This window comes from Bidens hawaiensis, unplaced genomic scaffold (genome assembly GCF_021521415.1).
Source record: "Bidens hawaiensis isolate Kalapana, Puna unplaced genomic scaffold, B.hawaiensis_p1.1 tig00042420_1, whole genome shotgun sequence".
Classification (NCBI taxonomy): Eukaryota; Viridiplantae; Streptophyta; class Magnoliopsida; order Asterales; family Asteraceae; genus Bidens; species Bidens hawaiensis.
This window is the reverse complement of record NW_027497519.1, coordinates 42,041-68,349: the sequence shown is the minus strand read 5'-3', so window position 1 is coordinate 68,349 and position 26,309 is coordinate 42,041. Positions and strand designations below refer to the sequence as shown.

Here is a 26,309-nt window from a genome sequence, read left to right as displayed (position 1 = left end):
AACATACTTAGTTTTGAATACAATGTGTTAGTAATGGTTCCAAAATTATTTGTCCGATATAGGAGTGTGCAACATGTACGATTTGGATCGGAATCAGACCATCTACAAACGGGTCGGTCCGGGTTTGAAACGGGTCTAAGGTACGAGTTGATGGGTATGTTACAGGCCACCAATCTGTAGCTAGTTGATTTTCTAAACCACGTCTTAAACGGGATTTGTGGAACCGCTTTACACCATAACTGGTTTTTTGACAAACTATTTTTAGTGTGTTTTTTATGCATAAATATGGTTTGTTTTGTGTGCTCAATAGAAAGTTATATCATGTATATCCAAGTATTGTTTATTAGTTGTGAGAACCCATCAGCTACATATCCAAAAGTAGTACACCTGGTCACAAAATTCCCATACTTGGACACGGTTGATGGTTGACTAACAATAGTATAGGTTATGTGTATGAATGCTGAATGGTTTGCATTAAATGGACCGTCAACCTACTTCTACCATTCAAACTGGATGAATTAATGGTTTGCATGATAAAATTTGTGGAACCAGTTTATATGCAAACTGTCTCTCAATATGAATGTGAATATATGTAGTAGCAGTAAGAGTTTCATAAGTTCGAGGGTTCACGACCCAGCCCAGACTGTTTCTCGCTTAAATTGAATTTCTAAACCAGAACCGACCGTATATGGAATGTAGGTTTGTTAAACGGATTTGGTTGGTTAGGTAGACGGGTTTGGCGTGTGGGACCCGTGTAATGCTCACCTCTGATAAACTTTAAATGAGATAAACTAAATATTATGAAGTACAAAGATACAATGCTTAGAAAATGTAAGTTAAATATACATTGCCCATATGTAATACATATATAATGTTGGCATGAGGCTTTATAGTCCTCTTTCTGTTTTATTAACTGATATTATTATTATTCAACAACGCGTTTTCTTTTTCTTTGTCACTTCCTTGATGTCATATCTCCATCACTTGGTTACATATAAACTAAATAAATAGTTAGTGTTTATATGTAATACAATAGTTTTGCAAATATGTAATATAGTAGTACTAGTGTAACACGTATATGTAATACAACAATACTACATATATGTAATACACAGTTAATACAAACATATAATAGTGCTTTAAAAATTATATGTAATGGAAATATTATATATATGCAGTATACCTAAACAAATGTCGCATTAACATTATTATCATAATTTCCAGATACGGTGCATATATGAATTACTAATTAATATGTGTGGCTACGTTGACATTGTTAAGTTAAAGCATGCATATTACACATACGCAGTATAACTAAACATATACAATTACACCATCATTATCACTTCAAACACTACATATATGAAATACAACTAAAATATGCATTAAAGTACATCATTTATGTACTACATAAATGTTATACATCAACACTTCATATGTGTAGCATATATGAAATACATCAGTATTGCAATGTAGTAGTCTAAAACAATATACAAATATTTTAGCAAAATGTAGCTGCATTATCTATGAAGAAAGGTTAACACAACAGTGGATTATGACTCAAGTATCAAGTATCAAATTTACTAAGTTCTAAACAAAATTTCTGCATATATTATCAAGCAAGCATGTGATTACCAAAACGAGTTCCTTTAGACATTTCATCGAACAGTTGGAGGGCATACCGAAAACGAATGATAATTTAAGTCTATATCGATCAACTAAGCCAAAAAAAAAAAACAAATGTTTATTTACACATATGCATACTCAACATGTACAGTTACATTAACATTGCTATGTTTAACACTACATATATGCAATATAACTACAAATATGTAGTAAGAACATATACTATCGAGCATGATATTGGTGTAATATGACTAATCGTTGTTGATAATGCATTGAATTGACTAAAACGATCTGTTACCTGATATCTTTCTTCCTATTTATGCTTGATTACACATTAGATTGAACCAACTAAAACCTTATACACAGAAAAAACAAAAAATAGATATTATAGAACATGATATTGGTGTAATATGACTAATTGATGTTCATAACGAGTAAAACTGACTAATATGATCGGTTACCTGATATTTTTCTTTTGATTTATGTTGGATTTTGTAACTGATTGAACCAACTAATACCCTAAACATCGAAAAAACGAAAAGTATAGACTATCGAACATTATATTGGTGTAATACGACTAATTGATGGTGATAATACCATTAATACGTAATGCGATCAGTTACCTGATATTAATCTTCAGATTTATGATTAATTTTGCATCAGACTGAACCAATTAACACCCTAGCTGAAGAGACCAACAATGTGAAGAGATGTGGGCTTGTGTCTTGGGCAGAGCGTAAACAATTGAGAGAGAGACATATTTGTAATAAATAAAAAAGAAATCAATGGTGGGATCAAGAGAATATGTATTACTAATTTATTGCACGCATGCTTGTTAATATGATTAGAAAATATGTATTTACCTGGATTGACATCTTCGTCGCCTGTTGTCCTCCCCTGTTTCATGCACTGTTTCCTTTCTTGCCCGCACATTTTCTTGCCTGTTGATTCAATAAAACAATTTTGTTATTATGTTTGCTCACGTATACAATACGTGTACTACATGTGTAGTGCACATATGAATTATTCTGTTTTGTTCCTTTTGCCTTTCTTTGTAAGTTTTGATATTGTCATCTTTTTCAGAGATAAAGCACGAAAAACAGAGTATTATATGTTTGTTTCAATTATGTGTAATATACCAATGACTTATGTAATACATATGTGCAATCACATGTATACGATCTATTATCAACATATTGTTACTCGATTCTCAGAGATAAAGCACGAAAAACAGAGTATAATGCGTATGTGGAGTGGTATACACAAAATAATGTTTGATTCACAACCAAAAACGCACAATAATATCATATGTTTGCTTCGATTATTTGTAATATACTAATGGCTCATGTAATACATATGTGCAATCACACGTATACGAGCTATTAACAACATATTGTTACTCGATTTTCAGAGAGACAGCATGAAAAACAGAGTATAATGCGTATTGTAGTGGTATACACAAAATATTGTTTGATTCACAACAAAAAACGCACAATAATATAATATATATGTTTGATTCGATTATGTGTAATATACAAATTATTCATGTAATACATATGTGCAATCACACTTATACGAGCTTATTAATAGCATATTTTTACTCGATTTTCAGAGATAAAACACGAAAAATAGTGAAAAATGCGTATGTGTAGTGGTATACACAAAATAATGTTTGATTTACAACCAAAACGCACAATAATATCATATGTTTTATTCGATTATGTGTAATATACTAATGACTCATGTAATACATATGTACAATTACACGTATACGAGCCGATTTTGAGATATAAAGCACGAAAAACAGAGAATCGGCTATCGAATGATTACCTGGTAGTGTTATTCGGCTTCGATTATTTGTTATTCGGCTTCGATTATGTGTTCTTCGCGTTTAATCGGATTGTTTTAATCGCGTTCGTCTGGTTTGAAGAAACTCTAGGTTGGGATGAACGATAGATCTGATAGATCTGTGTGAGATCTGGAGAGAGAGAGGAGAGATAGAAAGCCATGGTTTTGAGCAGGTTTTTGTTATATTCTATTAATTCTTTAGTTGCCCTTTCTTGATAAAAATGGGTTTTGTTATCAATCATCTTTTATTTTCAATTTTGATTAGGTGAAATCAATGGAAATAATAGAGTTCTCTAGTTCTCTCATTTATAAGAGTTCTCTCTAAATCCCACCCCTATATATATATATATATAGACATTTTAAAATGGAAAATATATAATACATGAACTTGATTATTTAGAGTAATTTCCAATAACAGGAACCAAGCCAACTTGAAATAAAGAATAAAATAAAGAATAATATTTTAAAATGAATATATATATATATATATACACATTTTAAAATGGAAAATATATAATACATGAACTTGATTAATGATGAGTGGTAATTGTTTTCTAGTTAACTTGAAATAAAGAATAATAATGAAAAAAACAATAAATTAAATAATAATAATTAATAGCAGTTTCATAATTGTTACATTTTTGGTCAAATTGGAATATAAAATAATCAGTAAATAAAAGAAGACTCATATAAGTTTTATTTCTCTCGTTTAATTTTAAATTTTACTTTAACATATATTAAAAAGTTTACATACGATTGAAATACTTGATCAAATTTGAATGCCTTTAGATGAACAAAAATACTTTGAGTAACCTTAGTGGAATATTTGAGAAACTTGGATTCACTTATCGTTTTCCTTTTTCTTTTTCTCTATGTTTTTAAACTACAATCACACAAACCTCTAAAATATACTCTAAAAATCCACATAATGCAAAGTTTGTATAGGACTCGAGCCTGCACCATTTTCGTTGGATTTACACCTAATGTCACAAGGCCAAGAGGCCATTGGCTTGGTTCCTGTTATTGGAAATTACTCTAAATAATCATAATACCAAGTATTGTAAGTTTTATATGTTATGAAGATAAATGAATACAGTCAAATTCTAACTATGGAGTGTAGAATGAAGTATGTAACTCAAATGTTAGGAAACTAATATAATTATAATTTTATATTACATAACATACAATCTCTTTAATAAGATGCATGCCCGATCAGCATGTACCCTATCACAAAAATGTATATTGTAATCATATGTATAGATTAGTTGGTAATCAAGGATCTGTCTTGGTGACAAAATGAAAACATCGATCCATCAGGATTAAATAAATTAGGCGTAGTTACAAAGACCGTATATGCAATAACCACCGGGCATACACTTATTACCACACGACCCACAATGCCTCTTGTCATAAGCCAAATTCACACACTCCCCTCCGCAACACGAGTTTGTAAACTTGCACTTGTTCTTGCATGCACCACAGTTGTGTTTATCCTCACTCAAATCCATACACTTGTTGTTACAACAAGTCGAGTTTTTGCCTTCTAAGACGTAGCAGATCTCATCATCTTTCTTGCAATGATCTGTCGCTCGAGGGTTTTGATTTTCAGCTAGGAACCGACTTACCCGTTTTGGAATTGGTTTCACATGTCGTGATTCGATCAGTGTTTTTTCGTGAGTGACACCAATGAAGGTGATTGTGAGGGTGATGGCTACGGCTGCCAAGAAGAGTACTTTGACAATCTTGGACATTTTGGTGACAGAAAGTATAAATCTTGTAATGATTTTTGGTGAAAGAATGTTTGGGGTTTGATTGAGTTATGGGGACCATTGGTGACTATATAGGGTGACTTGTGGTGGGGTTGACCCAAGGAACCGGGGGGTGGGGGTGGGGGGGGTTGTCTTGCCATGCACTCTTACAAAAGAATGTCTTAAATGAGGTGCATGCGTGTTGATTAGAGCACACTCTAATGCTACAAGTCAACAGCCAATATAAAATGGGGCTTAATGCTAAGTTGTTTTTATAAATCTGACACGTTATGTTCCTTTCTTGAGATACATGCACCTTGTAGCTCTCATAACTTGAAACAAAGCTAAATCAGCAATCAACTGGTTTTAACCAATTCAAGGTTCCGATATTGAAGAATGGTCCTTGGAATAGATTAGCAACGGTGAAACTGTAATGAGTAACAGAACCCACCCCCACACACACAAAAAAAAAGGATTTTGTAAGATGTCGTATCTCATCTGAATGTTTAACTTTAGGACACCCGCACCACGAAAGGGATAACGTGATCACTAGTGAAATTTGGGATTCCCGAATCGATATAATTCAAACCACCTTATTTGTAGAGTTGTTGATCACTAATATTAGTGACATGAAATATGACTATTAACATACTGGCTAGTGAGGTCTTTAGTCGATCAAAATTTAATACCCGAGCCTTTTATTTTCCTTACTTAATACAGTATATATATTAACTACACCATAATAAGTTTTTTCCTGGATAATATGGTGATGTTTCTTCTAGTACATGCAAATATCTTATTACCTACCATTTAACATTGAAATGGTTAGTTCATTATTAGAATTATTCCCATATGATTGTGCAGTATCTTGCACACCTTCTCCAACATAAAAACCAGGTTTTTTGGGTGAAGGCAAGGTACCCTCACTCCCCAACATCAAGATCACGGAAGTCATGGTCGGTCTATCTTCTGGGCGACGTTGGACACACAACAAACCAATATGAATGCATCTTAGAACCTGAGATACATTGATTGATTCACCTAGACACTTAGCAACCAACTCCAAATATCTGCCTTCATTATAGAGTCCCCATGCCTATCAAGATAAAAGAACACAAGTTATGTTTTGGTATTCTCGTTTCTATTCAGATTACTAGCTTTGTTCAAAGTCGCACATCATCTGTTTTAAACCATAACTGGAGTTACCTTTTCTTTCTTTTTCTTTTTTTAATGTTTTAAACCATTCATATAATTTGCATTTCTAAATTTCTTGCAAAAACTTACATGTCCCATAAGGTTATTGTAGTGTTCTTTGTGGACAAATCCTCTGTTTTTCACTCCACGTATGATTTCCAAGACCACTACCCCGAAACTATATACGTCTGATTTGATCGAAAAGACACCGTCTCTTGCGTATTCTGGAGCCATGTAGCCGCTGCCATGAATCAAGGTCATTGTAAATAGTTCGCAATATAAAATGGAATGAGATGAGTGTACGCGAATCTCACTATGTTCCAACCACTCTATTTGTGTTTGCCTCTATCTGGTTTCCTCCAAAACTTTTAGCTATGCCAAAATCTAATATCTTTGAGTTCATATCCATGTCAAGCAAAATGTTGCTAGCTTTTAGATCTCTGTGTATGATTCTAAGTCTAGAATCTTGGTGAATATACATAAGTCCGCGAGCAATTCCATTGATAATGTGGTAACGTGTTGGCCAATCAATGAGTTTGCTTTGAGTTCTATCAAATATGAAGAAATCGAGGCTTTTATTTGGCATGTATTCATAAATCAACATATTTTCTGTTGCCTCTATGCAATAGCCTAAGAGCTTTACAAGATTGCGATATTGTAGTTTAGATATTGAAATAACTTCATTCTTAAATTCGTGAATTCCTTGAGTGGATGTTTTTGCTAACCGCTTCACTGCTATTTCTTTTCCATCTTCGAGTACACCCTAAAATACAACAAATTATATTTGTTTAATTGACCATTAAAAAATCGGTAAGTAAACTTGTATAACTAGAGATTCACGAATATATATATATATATATATATATATATATATATATTGTTAATAAAAAATAAAAGTTATTGTCACAGAGGACCATAATACAAATGCAATGAATTTTTAATTATATCAGCTTATATATAAAGGTTATTATTAATTAATTAATCAATGAAGAAAAAGTCATAAAACCACAAGTAAATAAATCCAAGAAGTGAAGGCAACAAATGTATGTTTTCAGAAGTCAAGGCCGGCATTATTTGATTAACTTATAGTATTATTATATATTATATATATAAATGAAAAGTTTGGTGTCGCTAACTAAGTGCGGCACCAAACTTGTCCATACTATTTTGATTGTCTATTTTATTATTGGTAGCATAGCGAATGTAACGAGAACCGACCTAACGTCAATTTTTGTTTACGTAACAGAAACAGACTGAATTCGTGTAAACTCATTGCATCAATGTCCGAGACTGACAATGCTAGGGCTTTGGTGCCGTTTGGTTTTTTTGTTTTAGTTCCGGTACCATAACGAACATAACGAAACCGACCGTATGCCAAATTTCTTTTTTATTTTTTGTTTTAGTTCCAGTACCGTAACGAACGGGAAAGAAACTAACAAAATACGCGTAAAGTCAGTGCCTTTTGTTTTAGTTCCAGTACCACCATAACGAAAACCGACCAACTGTCATTTTTGTTTTTGTTCTGGTATCGTAAGAAGCCGACTGAATTCACGTCGACTTATCATCTCAACGCTCGAGACCGACAACGTGTGAGTTTTATCACCACCTATATTTTACCGACCTGTCCGGCGCAACGCGCCGGGTAAATTCCTAGTTATATATAATAGGTAAAAGTTAACGTACAAATGAAATTAACGTGTTAATTGTGAGAATCAAACAAAGTAATTATATATACAAGTAGAGTAATTATGTAATTACTCTATGATGTAATTACATAATTATTCTACTTGTATATATTATTACTATACTTGATTCTCACAATAGCATATTAATTTCATTTGTATTTGATCTAAATTCATGTATAGTAACACATTAAGTTAAGAACACCATATGTACAACGTGGAAATACCTTGTAAACAGGACCATAACCGCCCTCACCAAGTTTGTTATTCACTGAAAAATTGTCTGTAGACTTAAGTAATGTAGACAAGCCAAACAGTGGAAGCTCTAGATCTTCGTCATCACTTCTGTTTTTAGGATCATGTTCAAACAAGTTTTTGGGTGTCCCTGTAAAGTGGATAATTCTTATAACTAGCAAAATGATTCAGTACATTTGGGTAATATTTAACGGTTTTTGTTTTGATAATAAAGCACAATGTTATAAGCCAACCTATAAAGAGTATTCAAATTACTTCATACCTTTTTGAGGTTGCTTCTTCCTATTGAAACGATAATATAAGCATATCAAAACTAGGATGACTGAAACCATAAATACTATGGGGACCATAACTCGTACTTTTATCCTTGTACTTGAGCTTTTCCTTCTTTCTATTGAGTCTACACAACACATAATGTTCACGTGATCGGTATAAAGATAGTGATAATTATAAAAGGGGTCATGCTATAGCTACATAATCCTCATCTGATTTCACTCCATCAAACGGCCGTCAACAAAACATTTAGACTACATGTTTGACAATAAAAAAAATCAAGCTTTGAAAATTATTGATCAGTACGACCTTTTGAACAACATTCAGGTAGTCGTGCTAACCATTGGGGGTCGAACTTTGAAAATTACTCGTTGGAAGGCCATAGACGATCAAACTTCAAAAATTTATGGACAAAACAGCTATCCAGACGGTCATTTGAAATAATGTAGGAATAGATATCAAACGTGTTTGTATAGATGGCCCCATATTAAAAATAATGTATTGAGGTACCTAGCTCCGAAGGTGCCATTCGTATATAAAGAGTGTCCCCATATTTTGAAAATGTTCTGATATCAACTAGGTCACCGAACCATAGCAAGCAACCACTACCAGCGCCCGAGACATTGGAATTTGTGTAAGCACTACATGAACAATTGCTTTTGCACATCTTCTCACTGACCACAAGAGTCATTGTCTGGTTATACCATGACCACCGATTGTCGGGTAATTTCAAGTTAGAATATTTGTTGAACCCTTCCCCCGGTCCACAATCCAAAGGGATGGTGCGTTGACACCCTTGTGACGAATCTGCAGCACTCCACCGATCAGGATATCTTGGTTCAAACCCCTTCAAACATTCACAAACCGGGGAGTTGTCAATGTTGCACATCCCATTTGGCCCACACACAGCATACGGAGCACATTGATCGAATTCTGGGGCCAAAAAGATGTTCCATTTCTGCTTGTTATCATCCCATAACAAGCGCTCCATACGACCATTTGGCCGTAACACCACCCGCATTAAAACTAAAGTATTTGTAAGATCAAACTGGAAGTAAATTTCTTTTTGATTAATAACAAAGGTGTTGTTGTACATCGGGTTCTGTCTAAAATTGGGATTTCCAGTATACCAGAGTCCGTTCCATGGACCTCCCCGGAACCATATTTTTGGGCCCTCCCATACGATCACTTGAGGATAACCTCTCGTATCAATCCCATAAGAAAAATTACCAGAAGCAGGATCATCGTCGGATTTCCATGACGTGAAGTGCCTTTCAATCTCGGTAACCAAATTCCAGCCATATTTCATTCTATGAAGTGAAGTGTCTGTCAGAAAGTCGAAACTTTGCCATATGGGATTTCTTGATTGATGTTTTCGCCTTCTTCGTAAATTATGAAGTTGCCTGTATCTAGAAGCTGACCGATAGGATTGCTGACTGACGTCATCCTTGATGAGTTCCATAGGGCAGTGCCCGTGGTGGTGTCCCGAAGAACTAAAACTCAAGAATGATAAACGATAATTAACGCACAACTTAGAAATAACCGACTTATATTATAAGCAGAAAATATAACTCAAAAAACTGATTACAATAACTTTGGTGGTGATTGTTGTGTTGTTGTGTTGTATCTAACACTAACTTTGTACATTTATTTATACTAGTAACCCAACTTGGTCACTAAGCATAATATGTGGTCACCACTCAACTTGGCCACCAAGGTGAACTTGGGCATCAAGGTCAACTTGGCCACCAAGCATATGGAATGTTTCATAATACCCCTTAGACTTTAACCGACTTGTTAAAACCTCTTAGGCCCGGTTCACCGACTTGTGACCCAGAATAGAAATTAATCCAACATTCACCCCCCTAATTTCTGATTCGGATTAGAAAGGTCTTCAACTCCAAGTAACTCGCGCATCTCCGTGAACTTGATTCTTGCGAGTGCTTTAGTGAGGATATCGTCTCGTTTCTCTTTCCCACTAATGTGCTCAACATCTACCTCGCCGTCGTTGTAGCAATCTCGGATAAAATGAAAGCGAGACTTTATATGCTTTGTTTGGTTGTGAAAAACGGATTTTTTACAAGGGCTATTGCGGACGTGTTATCAACTTTCAATATAACTTTCTGCAATGCTTCTCCAGTCAACTCACTCAACAACTGTAGGAGCCATACAGCTTGACATGCGGCTGTTAAAGCCGCCATGTACTCGGCTTCACACGACGAGAGTGCAACTGTTGCTTGCTTTTGTGAGCACCATGTAATTGGAGATTTCCCGTAATAAAACACGTGCACCGTGGTACTTCTACCATCATCCTCATCTATGTTGTGACTACTATCACTATACCCGACAAGTCGTTTGGACCCATTCTTCCCGTACTTGATCCCATAACTCGTCATTTTCTTCAAATATCTCAATAGGTGTCGTATTGCCATACCATGAGATTCTCGTGGGCTTTGCATATATCGACTAACAATACCTACAGAGTATGCCATATCCGGACGAGTGTGTAATAAATACCGTAAGCAACCCACTACCTTTCGATACTCGGTTGCATCGAGTTCGACTTCATTCTCGGCTTTTGAGTATTTCACACCATGATCCATCGGGACTTGAGACGGATTACAGTTTTGCATACCGGTCTCCTTTAGAATCATTTTGGCATATCCTTCTTGTGTAATTACTATTCCGTCCTCTTGTTGGACTACTTCGATTCCGAGATAGTAGGTCAACTTCCCGAGATCCGATATCTCAAACTTGGTCGCCATACCCTTTTTGAAATCGGAAATTATACTCGAGCTTGTACCATGTAGAAATGCCGTCTTTACATCAAGATGGTGGATTTCCCACCCGTTAGATGCAGCCAATGCGATTAGTAGCCGAACGGTCTCGATTCGGGCTATCGGATCGAAAACATCATCAAAGTCAATCCCGGGTTGTTGCACGTAACCCTTTGCAACCAACTGAGCTTTGTACTTGTTTACCGTTCCATCCGCATTTCGTTTGATTTTGAAAACCCACTTCAACCCGATACATTTTGCACCATTTGGAAGTTCAACTAACCTCCATGTTTCATTCTTGTTTATCGAATCGATCTCGGTATTCATAGCTCGAACCCATTCTTGGTTCGACTTAGCCTCAAAATAGCTACTCGGTTCACCACTTGCTGTGAGAAGCAATTGCTCATAGTCAGAGTCAATATGTAACACATAATCTTCTTGTAATCTTCTTGGTAAAACCGAGACTCGGGTTGAACGTCTTAGACCTATTTGGGCCTCATTATCACCCCGAATGGACTTGTGACCCATTACTCGTCGACTGAACTTGAGAGCGGGTTGTGGAATTAGGCCCGATATGACTTGGTTTGGTTGAGTCGTTTGGTTGAACTGATGATGCAGGTTCAGAGCTTGGGCTACCCGGGTTGCTTCCAGACGTTTCTTCAATGGTGGGTTCGATTTGACCATTGTCAACCGCACCCCCCCCCAACAATAGAAAGCATACCCGGTTTGTAGTCATTCTTCTCGACTTTCTTTACCCAATTCCACCCTTTGTTTTTGTCAAACACAACGTCTCAACTAACAACAATTTTCCGGGTGTTCGGATCGAAGAGACGATATGCTTTTGAACCCGTCTCTGACCCGAGATAAACGAGCTGTCTTGACCTATCATCAAGTTTCTTTAGATGTACACTATCAACTTTAGCATACGCCATGCACCCAAATACTCGAACGTGTTCAATAATCGGTTTCTTTTTCTTGAACCGTTCATATGGAGTTTGATCAACCAAGGCCCGGGTTGGGACCCGATTGATTAAAAAGGTTGAATGTCGGACCGCTTCTCCCCACATATAATTCGGTACATGCATCGCCTTTAGAATACTCCGCACCATCCCCATTAAAGTCCGGTTTCGCCTTTCTACCACGCCATTTTGTTGTGGCATGTACGGGGCGGTTAAATGCCGAATAATTCCACTTTCATCGCAGAACCTATTGAAATCACGTGAAGTGAATTCTCCTCCCCTATCGGTTCGGAGAGTTTTCATTGGTAAACCCGCCTCCGTCTCGATCAGGGATTTAAACCTCTTAAAACTTTCAAACGCTTCACCTTTTTCTTTCAATAAAAACGTCCACATGTATCGTGAGTAATCGTCTATAATAAAAAAGACAAACCTATTATCCGAGATAGCGGATGGGGTTGATGTGTAGTGAAACACACTTACTTTCCTTATGATTTTATTATGGTTTTTATGTTTATTTTATGAAAGTATTGGGGGCTAAGTGCAATAATTTACAAAGTTTAAATGTTATTTGATAGTTTATGAAAGATGGTGAAAAAAGAGTCAATTTGGAAGATTCTAGAGGACTTGTTGGTCAAGTTTTAAAGATATATAACTCAAGGCCCAACCCAAGCCCACGAGTTAGAAGCCTTAAGTAATATTATATGAAGATAATTAAAAGAGTTTTCAGCCATTATTCACCAAGAAAACCCAAAATCAATAAAACCCTAACCTCTTCACAAGGTTGCGATCGGACAGCAGCAGGAAAAGAAAAAAAAAGAAAAAAAAGAGGCTGTTGGCGGCTGTGACGGCTGGAGATCAAGGAGGACATCAAGGAGGATCTTGGTACAGTAGCTAGGTATCTTATACATCCATTAATTCAGCCATAAACCCTAAGTAATTGATCTTAAACTTTGGTTATTGTTCAAGAACCCTAACTTTGTTGAATTGGTCTTTTATTTTGGATTGTTTTGCAAGTAATTGATAGTTTGACTTGTGATTGATCGTGTTTGAATCTTGAATGAGTTTGATTATGTTTATGATGATGTTTATGATGTTTTTCTTAAGTATGCATGGCTGTCCAAAATCTATGAGTAGCTAAACTTTCTTGTTCTACCTAGGATAGATGATTGTTGAGTAGTTTAGACTTGTATAATGGATTGTTAATGTTCAAGACTTGAATTATTGATGTAAAGTTTAACTAAACCATAAATTAGATTGTGTGATGGCTGTGTTTTATGTTTTATTACTTATAATACTCTTGCATTAGTTAATTGAATTAGTTTTGATTAATTGATTGCTTGTTAGACTCTTGACTTGGTGTTTAGGGTTTATTTGCGGGGTGTACAACTGTAGGGATAAGTGGGTAATATAAATCATCTAAAATCAGTTAAAATACATCTTCTTTGATACCGAGAGGTGATAAGAAGTAATATTGTCTCGTTGCTTTTACTTGTTAGAATTAAGACCGCGCGGGAGCGGGTTTTTTTCTTGTCAAGTTTGAGTGTTTATGTGTAATTAGTTGGTTTAATTTGGGTTAAGTTAAATTGTTCCTCGATCCTTGGTGGCATAGTATTTGTCTCCATTAGGATAGTGTGTCGATGAGACCGAGAGGAGAGTCGTCATTTGAACACGTTAATAATTGTTTTTCCGGTTTATTCTTTAAAATCAACTAAAATAAGTTAGAGTTTGTTAGAGAGACTGAGAGGTAATTTGACTTTCTTAAACAAGTTTTAGTTGTGTCATCTTTTATAACCGGTGTCGTGAATATTTTCAATCCATTGTCTTGTTATTTCTATCAACATGATTCATTCCTAGGTAGACGTCTTTATTCATTGAATTTAACCAAAGTTTTCAAAGTTTTGTTAAAAGTTTTCATTCAGTTAAGTTAAGTAGTTAAATTAAATTGTAAAATAAATCAATTAAATATTTTGGTGAGTCTTGGTTAGAGTTTCGTAATTATAAACGTTTTCACGTGTCTTCGAGTTCGATATCCGGACTTTCTTTATCTGTGCTATACGCGACCGGTACACTTGCCGTTTGTGTGAACTAGGATAGATTGTTTGGTTTTTAAAGCTTAGTTGCGACTTGTGTTTTATTTATACATATATTTTCGCACATCAAGTTTTTGGCGCCGTTGCCGGGGACACGGTTAGAGGCGTATTAAGAACGACTCGAGTTAGGACTTGCCTTGTTTACTACTTGTCTTTCTTATTTGTTTTGTTTGTTAGTTTAAAATAGTTTAGCTAATTATAATTTCTTTTATTTATTTTAATAGTTGTATGCGACGTACTCGATCTCTAGGACCACCAGAAGTTGAAGGATTTCCCGAACCAGAGAGAGAGATTCTTGAGAGACGTCGTACAAAACCGTCTTCCAGTTCATCTACATCCGTCGGTAATAAGTTTTCTTCTCCTACTTTTTCTGAACCCGTCATTAGGGATAGGATTATGGGCGACGCGAATCCACCACCGAGGAGGACAGTTGCAGACCGGGCCCGTCCGGTCGATGCTGGCGCGAGATCCAGCATTGCTCCACCAGCTATAGGAGTTCAAACGACTTGGCAGATTCCATCTAATGTTCTGAACACGATTGCTCATTCTGCTCAGTTTCACGGGTTGCTCAACGAGAACCCGCATTCTCATCTCACTCGTATTGCACGTATCTGCGACACGTTTCATCTTGCCGGCGTATCCGAAGACGCCATAAAACTCCGAATCTTTCCATTCTCACTCGTTGATCATGCGAGTCTGTGGCTTGAGTCCCTCCCACAGGGATCCATTGCTACTTGGGCTTCCATGCAGACCCAATTTCTTCAAAAATATGATCCTCCGGCTAAGGCCGCTCGCTTGCGTAACCAAATTTATTCCTTCCAGATGGAGGACACCGAGAGCTTCTACGAGGTGTGGGAAAGGTTCAAAAATCTACTCGCATTATGTCCAAACCACGGCCTACAAGACTGGGTGGTTGTCGAGAAGTTCTACAACGGAGTGACGTACGCAACTCAGAGTATGCTCGACACAGCTGCAGGAGGCAACCTACTGACGACGAAAGATACGGATGAGTACATTGCCTTGTTTAACGGTTTAGCCATCAGTGGATACCAATGACCACCAGTTAAGAGCACCAAAACCGTCGATTCCCTATCACGCGGCATGCATTCGGTCGACACGAGCACCGCACTTGCGGCACAAGTCGAAGCGTTAGCAAAGATCGTGAAGGACCTGCAGGTGAAAAGTAAGTTATGCGAGATCTGTAGAGGGGGACACAATACCGTTCAATGCCCCGTAGGTTTCCAGGAGGAGGCAGTCGACTTCGTTAATAATCCAAACCGAAATCAACATTCTTTCAATTCTTATAATTCGGGGTGGAGAGGTAACCAAAATTCCAACTGGAGGAACGGAAATCAGTCCGGCTTCCAGCAACGTCAGAGCCTATTCCAGGATTCCGGTGAGGGACCGAGTAGTGGGGAGAAGAAGCCCACGTTAGAGGAGATGATGGCACAGCAGACACAGAAACTCAAGAGTAGTGGGGAGAAGAAGTCCTCGCAACTCATGACTCGAGAGGACTCCCGTCACAAAGAAACTCAAGAGAAATTCCGGGAGCACGAGTCATTCATGAGAAATCAAGGAGCGTCAATTCAAAATCTTGAGCGTCAGATGGGAGAGATAGCAAGTCGTCTAAATGAGAGGTCGCCAGGTACACTTCCAAGTAACACTGAACAAAATCCGAAGGCGTTCGCGAAGGCTGTGACGACAAGGAGCGGTGCGGGGGCACGTAGCAAGCCCGTGATTCAAGAGGCGACGAGAGGAGTCGTTAACGAGCCTGCGGTAGATGTAGAGGAGCAGGTAGACGAGGAGATTCAGTTGGAGTCTCCAACGGCCAGGGTGCATCAAAGGCACATCCCAGGAAGTACAGCACAGGCCGAGAACCAACCATCACCCAGCACACCACCGAGAGTCTACAAACCTAGACTCCCATTTCCCGGGAGAGTCCGTAGGGATAGAGAGGAGGAGCAGACCTCCAAATTTCTTGATCTTCTGAAGCAACTTCATCTTAATATTCCTTTCCTTGAGGCACTTACACAAATGCCCAAATACGCAAAGTTTCTTAAGGATATTCTTTCGAACAAAGAGAAGTTAGCCGAAGTCTCTTCCATTCCTCTGAGTGCTGGTTGCTCTGCAGTCTTGCAGAGAAAGTTACCAGAAAAGATGTCCAATCCTGGGAGTTTTACAATTCCCTGCATCTTGAGTGATAATTCGGTCGTCCATGCGCTGGCAGATCTTGGTGCCAGTATTAATCTCATGCCGTATTCCGTGTATCGCAAGTTGGGACTAGGCGAACCAAGGCCTACCCGTATGAGTATCCAGCTTGCTGATCGTTCTGTGAAATACCCCCGAGGGGTGGTCGAGAACATGCTTGTTCGTGTCGAAAATTTCATCTTCCCGGTGGACTTTGTCATCCTGGACATGAACGATGACGATAGTGTCCCACTCATCTTGGGCCGACCATTCCTTGCCACTGCACAGGCATTGATCGATGTCTGCGAGGGTAAATTAATCTTAAGAGTTGGGGATGAGAACGTCACCTTTGACGTTCAACAGTCACTGAAACACCCCAAGTCTGCTGATGACTCCTTATACTTCATTGATACCATCATGGAGCATGTCGGGGAGTTTTTCAGCGAAATTTGTGGAGGATCTGCCTCCGACACCCAGATTTTCGATAGGGAGATTCCGGAGATTGAAATGGTTGCCGTAACCAATCAGTCCTAAGATGACGACACCGAGTCGCATACCCCTGAATCTGGCGTGTCTGCTGAGATCGTACGAGACGATCCGATGGACCGACCTTCGGTCGAGAGTCCTCCTCTTTCCTTAGAGCTTAAGGATTTACCTTCCCACCTTGAGTATGCTTTTTTAGATGAATAGAGGAAGCTTCCAGTGATCATTGCATCTGCGTTGACCGAGGTCGAGAAGGAGAAGTTGTTGAGGGTGCTACGAGAGCACAAGGAGGCTATTGCTTGGAAGATTATCGACATCAAGGGTATCAACCCTTCGTTCTGCACTCATAAAATCCTCATGGAGGAAAATTTCAAAACTGTCGTCCAGCCGCAACGGCGGCTTAATCCGAAAATGCAAGAGGTCGTAAAGAAGGAGATCATTAAACTCCTTGATGCGGGGATCATTTTCCCCATTTCTGATAGTGCTTGGGTGAGTCCAGTCCAAGTGGTTCCTAAAAAGGGTGGCATGACTGTCGTCACCAACGAGAGGAACGAGCTTATTCCCACGAGGACTGTGACAGGATGGCGAGTCTGCATCGACTATCGCCGACTGAATGATGCCACCAGGAAAGACCACTTTCCTCTCCCATTCATTGATCAGATGTTAGAGCGTTTAGCAGGTCAGCAGTACTACTACTTCCTAGATGGTTTCTCCGGGTACTTCTAGGTTCCGATAGCTCCCGACGACCAGGAGAAAACCACTTTCACCTGCCCTTACGGAACGTTTGCTTACAAAAGTATGCCGTTCGGACTTTGTAACGCTCCGGCCACATTCCAGAGGTGTATGGTGGCCATTTTCCATGATATGATCGAGGACTCCATGGAGGTGTTCATGGACGATTTTTCCGTATTTGGGAGTTCTTTCGATCATTGTTTATCAAATCTCTAGAGGATGATGTCCCGCTGCATTGACACCAACCTAGTCCTTAACTGGGAAAAATGTCATTTCATGGTTCGCGTGGGCATTGTTCTAGGCCATCGAATCTCAAGTGCGGGGATAGAGGTTGACCGGGCAAAGGTCGAGACCATTTCTAATCTTCCCCCGCCTACTTCTGTGAGATCAATTCGTAGCTTTCTGGGTCATGCTGGGTTCTACCACCGGTTCATCAAAGATTTTTCTAAAATCGCGAGACCCATGACCAAACTTTTGGAGAAGGATGCTCCATTTGTTTTTTCTGAGCAGTGTATCGAGGCGTTTGATCTTTTAAAAGACAAACTAGTTAACGCCCCGATCATGGTTGTTCCCGACTGGTCGTTACCATTCGAGTTGATGTGTGACGCGAGCGACTTCGCAGTCGGAGCGGTTCTTGGACAACGGAAGGATAAACATTTCCATCCGATCTACTATGCAAGCCGGACCTTAAATGGCGCACAGGAAAGCTATACCACCACCGAAAAAGAGCTTTTAGCTGTGGTGTTCGCTTTCGACAAATTTAGGTCCTATCTGGTTTTGTCCAAAACGATTGTTTATACGGATCATGCCGCTATTAGATATCTTTTCAGCAAGCAGGATGCTAAGCCTCGTCTTATCCGACGGATCCTGTTGCTGCAAGAGTTCGATATAGAGATCCGTGATAAAAAGGGGGCCGAGAATGTGGCGGCTGATCATCTTTCACGTCTAGAGGGAGTTGATTCAGGAGATTCAGGAGTTAGGATCGACGATCGTTTTCCGACGGAGAGTCTGATGTTCGTTACTGCACATGAGGAAGGTTTTCCATGGTTTGCTGATTTCGCGAACTTTCTTGCTGACGGATACCTCCCAAAGATGCCTTACCAGCAAAAGAAGAAATTCTTTGCTGACATCAAATTTTACCTTTGGAACGATCCATATCTTTTCCGCATTGGTGCTGATCAGCTTATTAGAAGGTGTGTGGATGTCAAGGAAGGATGGCAAATTTTGAGCCATTGTCATGTGGGACCGACTGGAGGTCACCACGGTGTGAATTCTACGGCAAAGAAAGTCTTTGATTCTGGTTTTTACTGGCCGTCTATCTTTAAGGATGCTCACCTGTTCGTTAAGAGTTGCGATCCTTGCCAGCGTGTCGGCAACATTTCTTCGCGAAACGAAATGCCCCAGAATGCCATTCAAGTTTGTGAGGTTTTTGATATATGGGGTATTGATTTCATGGGACCGTTTCCATCTTCGCGTGGAAACAAATACATACTCGTGGCCGTCAATTACGTGTCTAAGTGGGTTGAGGCCAAAGCTCTACACACCAATGATGCCCGAGTGGTAGTCCGTTTTCTGAAAAGTCTGTTTGCTCGTTTTGGAGTCCCGAAAGCCTTGATCAGTGATCGAGGTACTCACTTTTGCAACTCGCAGATGGATAAGGCGTTGAAGCGTTATGGGGTCACCCATCGGCTTGCGACCGCCTACCACCCACAGACTAGTGGGCAAGTGGAAGTGAGTAATCGGGGAATCAAACGTATTCTCGAGAAAACGGTTGGTTCAAATCGTCGGGATTGGTCCGACAAATTAGATGACGCTCTGTGGGCCTTCCGTACAGCCTACAAGACTCCGACTGGTTCCACACCATTTCGGATGATTTATGGGAAGGCCTGTCATCTTCTTGTTGAATTGGAACACCGCGCTTCATGGGCCCTTCAAAGGGTTAATCTTGATTTACCCGCCGCAGAGGGTAATCGTTTCCATCAATTACACGAATTAGAGGAGCTCCGGGATCACGCATATGCACAATCATTTCGGTATAAGGAGCATACGAAGGAACTGCATGACAGGAAATTGACGGGTAATAAGCAGTTCAAGTGTGGGGATAAGGTTTTACTGTATAACTCACGATTGAGGTTATTCCCGGGAAAGTTGAAATCCCGATGGTCGGGTCCGTTCACGGTCACTGAGGTTTTCCCGTATGGCACGATTGAGATACAAGATCGAAGCGGGAAGTTCAAGGTGAACGGCCATAGATTGAAGCACTACATAGGAGAGCCGATAACTGATCAAACAGTCGAGGTGTTCTACCTTGACTCATTCACCGAGGAATAGTCGTGATGGATGCATCATTCGGGAGACAGCCCGAGTTGTAGAGTTTGTATTATGATTCTTTTTATTATATGTTTTTATTTGTTTTATTTTTATTTATATTTATAAAAACATAAAAATACAAAAAAAAAATATTTAATAAAAATCAAAAAAATAAAAAAATACAAAAACACAAAAATATGTTTATTTCTTATGTTTTTGTTTTCTGTTTCGTACGCCGCTACATGCGAGCGAGTTTGAGTTTTTACAGGTATTATTATGCGCATGGTAGCTCTGATGGCGTTTTGGAACTGGTTCACCCGAGGTTGCGGCCGCGAATGAAATGCTATACGGTCGTTCGTTTGAGTCATACACAGCTGATGAAGAATTTGCATCTAAACCAGGGGAGTAACCCGTTCTCTATTTTAATTTCTGTTCTTTCAAGTTTTAATTTTATGCTTTACGTTTTATTTTTATTTTATTTCTTTTCCTTGTTCTCATCGAGGACGATTTCGTTCTAAGTGTGGGGATGGGAATTTATTTTACTTAGTTGTAGAAAAAAAAAATATAATAATAATAATAATAATAATAATAAAAAAATTAAAAAATTTAAAAAAATAAAAAGTTTTCACTTGTTTTTCGTTTTCGTACGTTGTTAAAAAAATGTCCCTTGTTTTCAGTTTCTTTTGCATTAAAGTGGGAGATGATGATATTTATCGGAAATCGGTTTTACAAACTACTAATAATATGAGATAAATAAAAGAAAACGTACTTAACTTGGGATGTGTCGGTAGGCTCAGCCTTGAAAATGAAAGGGCAAATTTGATAAAACGGTTAAACGGAAATCTTTTGTGGGTAAAGCGTTTTGTCCGTAGAAAATAAGCAATGAAAGGTTGGGCCATACTCAAGCCTCAAATTTTGGTATGAAAAAAGTGGAAGTATCATGAGTTTTTAAAAATTTGAATACGTTATCATATGATGCTTGGGTAGGTTTAACGTTAGAGTATGCCGTGTAGCCTGTGATATAAATCTTAAAATGCTAGTTTAGTGTTTTACACCTCATCGGCGTATGGTTTTATAACCTTAAATCCTGTATTGATGGGATGCTTCGGGTCCGGAGGCCATGGGTCTGTATGCAATCTATTTATCTGGGTATTCACAATTCCTAAGTGGGGTTGTGTATATTTAAAATAAAGCCAAAGAGCAAACCCTTATAAGTCTATAAACATGATCACAAAAAGTATAAATACACTACAGACTTGATCATCCACGCTGTTAGCCATGTGGGGTCCCCTTGCTCGCGTCTCATTACCATTAAGAAACGGACCACAAGGGACACGCTACATGTAAGCCCTACAGATAAAATTTTGCATACTCACCTATGGTTATGGATTTGGGGTATTGCTTGATAACGGGGGTATGTCATGTTGTGGGGAGCACTGGCTATAAATAATTGAACCTTAATCGTATCTAATGGCTGCTTGGTAGACTTTGATGCTTAAGCTTAGGTGGATAAACAATACCCTTGATCGTCTTAACTATTCATAAATATTGAGCAACAAAGTTTTAATTCTGCTAATTTTGAGGTTTAAGTCAAGTTGGGGTGGTCTGGTCCGGTAAAAGCAGAAAATAAGCGGGTCTTAATTGTGTAAACCACTAAGTAATATTATTGTCGGATCTTATTTGTCCCGGTAAAGATTAAGGCATGGGTTTAGGTGGACAACAATATCGATGATCGCGGTTTTTGCGTTTTTCTGAGCTTTAAAATATAACCTATATGTTTGATTTAACTTTGATTTTCCGATTCTGATCCAACTGCAGTCAAATCTTTTTCAGGGACGAAAAAGTCTTAAGTGTGGGGATGTTTGATGTGTAGTGAAACACACTTACTTTCCTTATGATTTTATTATGGTTTTTATGTTTATTTGTTTATTTTATGAAAGTATTGGGGGCTAAGTGAAATAATTTACAAAGTTTAAATGTTATTTGATAGTTTATGAAAGATGGTGAAAAAAGAGTCAATTTGGAAGATTCTAGAGGACTTGTTGGTCAAGTTTTAAAGATATAACTCAAGGCCCAACCCAAGCCCACAAGTTAGAAGCCTTAAGTAATATTATATGAAGATAATTAAAAGAGTTTTCAGCCATTATTCACCAAGAAAACCCGAAATCAATAAAACCCTAACCTCTTCACAAGGTTGCGATCGGACAGCAGCAGGAAAAGAAAAAAAAAGAAAAAAAAGAGGCTGTTGGCGGCTGTGACGGCTGGAGATCAAGGAGGACATCAAGGAGGATCTTGGTACAGTAGCTAGGCATCTTATACATCCATTAATTCAGCCATAAACCCTAAGTAATTGATCTTAAACTTTGGTTATTGTTCAAGAACCCTAACTTTGTTGAATTGGTCTTTTATTTTGGATTGTTTTGCAAGTAATTGATAGTTTGACTTGTGATTGATCGTGTTTGAATCTTGAATGAGTTTGATTATGTTTATGATGTTTTTCTTAAGTATGCATGGCTGTCCAAAATCTATGAGTAGCTAAACTTGCTTGTTCTACCTAGGATAGATGATTGTTGAGTAGTTTAGACTTGTATAATGGATTGTTAATGTTCAAGACTTGAATTATTGATGTAAAGTTTAACTAAACCATAAATTAGATTGTGTGATGGCTGTGTTTTATGTTTTATTACTTATAATCCTCTTGCATTAGTTAATTGAATTAGTTTTGATTAATTGATTGCTTGTTAGACTCTTGACTTGGTGTTTAGGGTTTATTTGCGGGGTGTACAACCGTAGGGATAAGTGGGTAATATCATCTAAAATCAGTTAAAATACATCTTCTTTGAGACCGAGAGGTGATAAGAAGTAATATTGTCTCGCTGCTTTTACTTGTTAGAATTAAGACCGCGCGGGAGCGGGTTTTTGTCTTGTCAAGTTTGAGTGTTTATGTGCAATTAGTTGGTTTAATTTGGGTTAAGTTAAATTGTTCCTCGATCCTTGGTGGCATAGTATTTGTCTCCATTAGGATAGTGTGTCGATGAGACCGAGAGGAGAGTCGTCATTTGAACACGTTAATAATTGTTTTTCCGGTTTATTCTTTAAAATCAACTAAAATAAGTTAGAGTTTGTTAGAGAGACTGAGAGGTAATTTGACTTTCTTAAACAAGTTTTAGTTGTGTCATCTTTTATAACCGGTGTCGTGAATATTTTCAATCCATTGTCTTGTTATTTCTATCAACATGATTCATTCCTAGGTAGACGTCTTTATTCATTGAATTTAAACCAAAGTTTTCAAAGTTTTGTTAAAAGTTTTCATTCAGTTAAGTTAAGTAGTTAAATTAAATTGTAAAATAAATCAATTAAATATTTTGGTGAGTCTTGGTTAGAGTTTCGTAATTATAAACGTTTTCACGTGTCTTCGAGTTCGATATCCGGACTTTCTTTATCTGTGCTATACGCGACCGGTACACTTGCCGTTTGTGTGAACTAGGATAGATTGTTTGGTTTTTAAAGCTTAGTTGCGATTTGTGTTTTATTTATATATATTTTTTCGCACATCAGGGGTTATTGGACTGCACAAGTCACCATGAACTAACTCCAAAGGTTGTGATGCTCTAAACGAGGATGTAGCCGGAAACGAACGCCTCGTTTGTTTACCCACCAAGCACGATTCACACAACTGATTTTCGTGTTCAACATGTGGTAAACCTCGTACAAGATCCTTCTTAGCCATCGATTTCATTAACTCGAAATTGATGTGCCCAAGTCTTGTGTGCCAACGCCATGCATCATCTTCAATCTTTGATTGCAAACACACAGGAGCTCCAATTTTCATTCGTATTTTGTAGAGTCGGTTTTCGGATCTCTTGACCTTCATGAGTAACCTCCCGTTCTCATCGTACATGGCCAGAAGACCATGTTTCATCCTAATGTCACATCCGGACTTTGTTGCTTGACCGAGACTTATTATATTGTTTTTTAACTCCGGAATATAATAAATCTCGGTTAACAAGTCTTGGTCACCCGATTTTCCTTGGAAAAGAATTGAGCCTTTTCCCTTGATTTAAACAAATGACCCATCTCCGAACTTAACCCTCCCAGTTATGTTCGCGTTTAACTCTAAAAAATACGACCGGTTCCCGTCATATGATTACTTGCCCCATTATCCAAATACCATACATCATCTTCGACCCGCTCGGTCTCGTATTTCTTTGGTATTAGGTTTTGTTCATTTAAGAACACAACTTGATGCATATACGCCGCATCATCAAAATTTTCTCGGGCTTCGGTTTGGTTTGCTTCTTGACCCTTTTGAACTCGGTCCGGGCAACCTGATGCAAAGTGACCAAACTTGTCACATCGGTAACATAAAATCTTTGACCGATCTTTCTTCACCTTTGTTTTCCCCCGACTTGATGACCCTTGTTCGGTACTAGGGGTTCGGTATTGGCCGTTAAAACAGCCTCGACCTCCTCGTCCTCGCCCCCCATCAGATTCAAAACTTCTATGACTTGATGAATCATATTTACCGAATAAAAGTTTACCTTGGTCACCCCCTTGAATTTCTTCTTCTCAGATTCGCTCCTCATAGGCTCGGAGTCGGCCTACAACATCTTCAAATCCTGTTTTATTGAGATCCAACATTTGCTCAAGCGAAGCAACCATTTGAATATACTTCGATCTTGGGAGACTTTTGAGAAACTTCTTTACCAACCTTGCTTCATCTATAACTTCGCCGAGAGCTGCGGATTTCGAGGCAATGCTCGATAACTTGCCTGCAAAGTTATCTATGGAATCTGACTCGTTCATCTTCATATTGCCAAATTCCATTGACAAGGTTTGGAGACGTGCTTCTCTAACCCGTTCGGCACCTATGTGTCGGGTTTTAATTGAATCCCACATGGCTTTAGCAGTTTCTTGATCTTCAATTTGCATGATCAAGGTTTCGGGTATGGATTGAAACAACAAGGCCATAGCCATGTCATTTTTGACTTCATCAGAGACACGCGAGTTGATGGTGTCCCAATCTTTGTGAACTCTTAGGCCTACTTTCATCCTCATAGCCCACACGGTATAGTTCGTTGCAGTTAACATTGGACATTGAACGGAAGATGGCCCGTTCTCTTTCCCCTTTGGCGGCGGCGGTGGAGTCGTGTCACCCATGGCTACTCAAACCCAACTTGTTTGAATAAAGTAACAATTGAACGAACTATGTTATCGACAATGACAACAACTTCTTTGGGAGATCAAACCAACTTGTTCGATCAACCACGATAACAACTTCTTCAGGAAATCAAGCCAACTTGTTCAATCGAGACACCTTCTTTGTTGGCCTTTAATTATCGCGTTCTTGAACCGAGCTCTGATACCAATTCAAGAATGATAAACGATAATTAACGCACAACTTAGAAATAACCGACTTATATTATAACCAGAAAATATAACTCAAAAAACTTATTACAATAACTTTGGTGGTGATTGTTGTGTTTGTTGTGTTGTTGTTGTGTTGTATCTAACACTAACTTTGTACATCTATTTATACTAGTAACCCAACTTGGTCACCAAGCATAATATGTGGTCACCACTCAACTTGGCCACCAAGGTGAACTTGGGCATCAAGGTCAACTTGGCCAACAAGGTGAACTTGGCCACCAAGCATATGGAATGTTTCATAATACCCCTTAGACTTTAACCGACTTGTTAAAACCTCTTAGGCCCGGTTCACCGACTTGTGACCCGGAATAGAAATTAATCCAACAAAAACTCCTTGAAGGGTGAGAGTTAACTCGCCAGAGATATGCGTGAGTGGTGTGTTCCGGTTGGCTACCCATACAACTGTCATGTACGCTCTTTTCTTGTACCAAATTCCGACGTAATGGTTTGTGGAGTTGCCCGGGCTGTAGAAACCAAGCTCGAAGGTTTCTTGTGGCGAAATGATTGTTTCATTATATCTAATGGTTTGATTTGCAGATAGTGTGTTTGCAGCATAACAACAGGTTATTGATGCATAAAGTACAACAAGGAAGACAAAGATCAACTTGGTCTCGGTCACTCTTCTCTCCGGCATTAACGTATCGATAACCATAATACAGTTACAATTTTGTAACAAGAACATTTTGATTCATGTCTGAAAACTAGAATCAAAAGT

General features: G+C 38.4%; 1 protein-coding gene and 1 pseudogene across 1 annotated transcript; both read right to left on the bottom strand.

The window, feature by feature from the left end:
• Window positions 1–4,802: 4,802 nt before the first annotated feature.
• Window positions 4,803–5,225, bottom strand: LOC143593633 (stigma-specific STIG1-like protein 3). Its single transcript, XM_077073207.1, has one exon. The coding sequence runs from the start codon at window positions 5,223–5,225 to the stop codon at window positions 4,803–4,805; it is 423 nt and encodes a 140-aa protein (XP_076929322.1).
• Window positions 5,226–5,978: 753 nt separating this feature from the next.
• Window positions 5,979–26,246, bottom strand: LOC143593634 (G-type lectin S-receptor-like serine/threonine-protein kinase At4g27290; annotated as a pseudogene).
• Window positions 26,247–26,309: the final 63 nt, after the last annotated feature.

Excerpts from the sequence above, each read along its gene's own strand:
- LOC143593633 (XM_077073207.1), bottom strand. The coding sequence starts at position 5,225 with ATGTCCAAGATTGTCAAAGTACTCTTCTTGGCAGCCGTAGCCATCACC.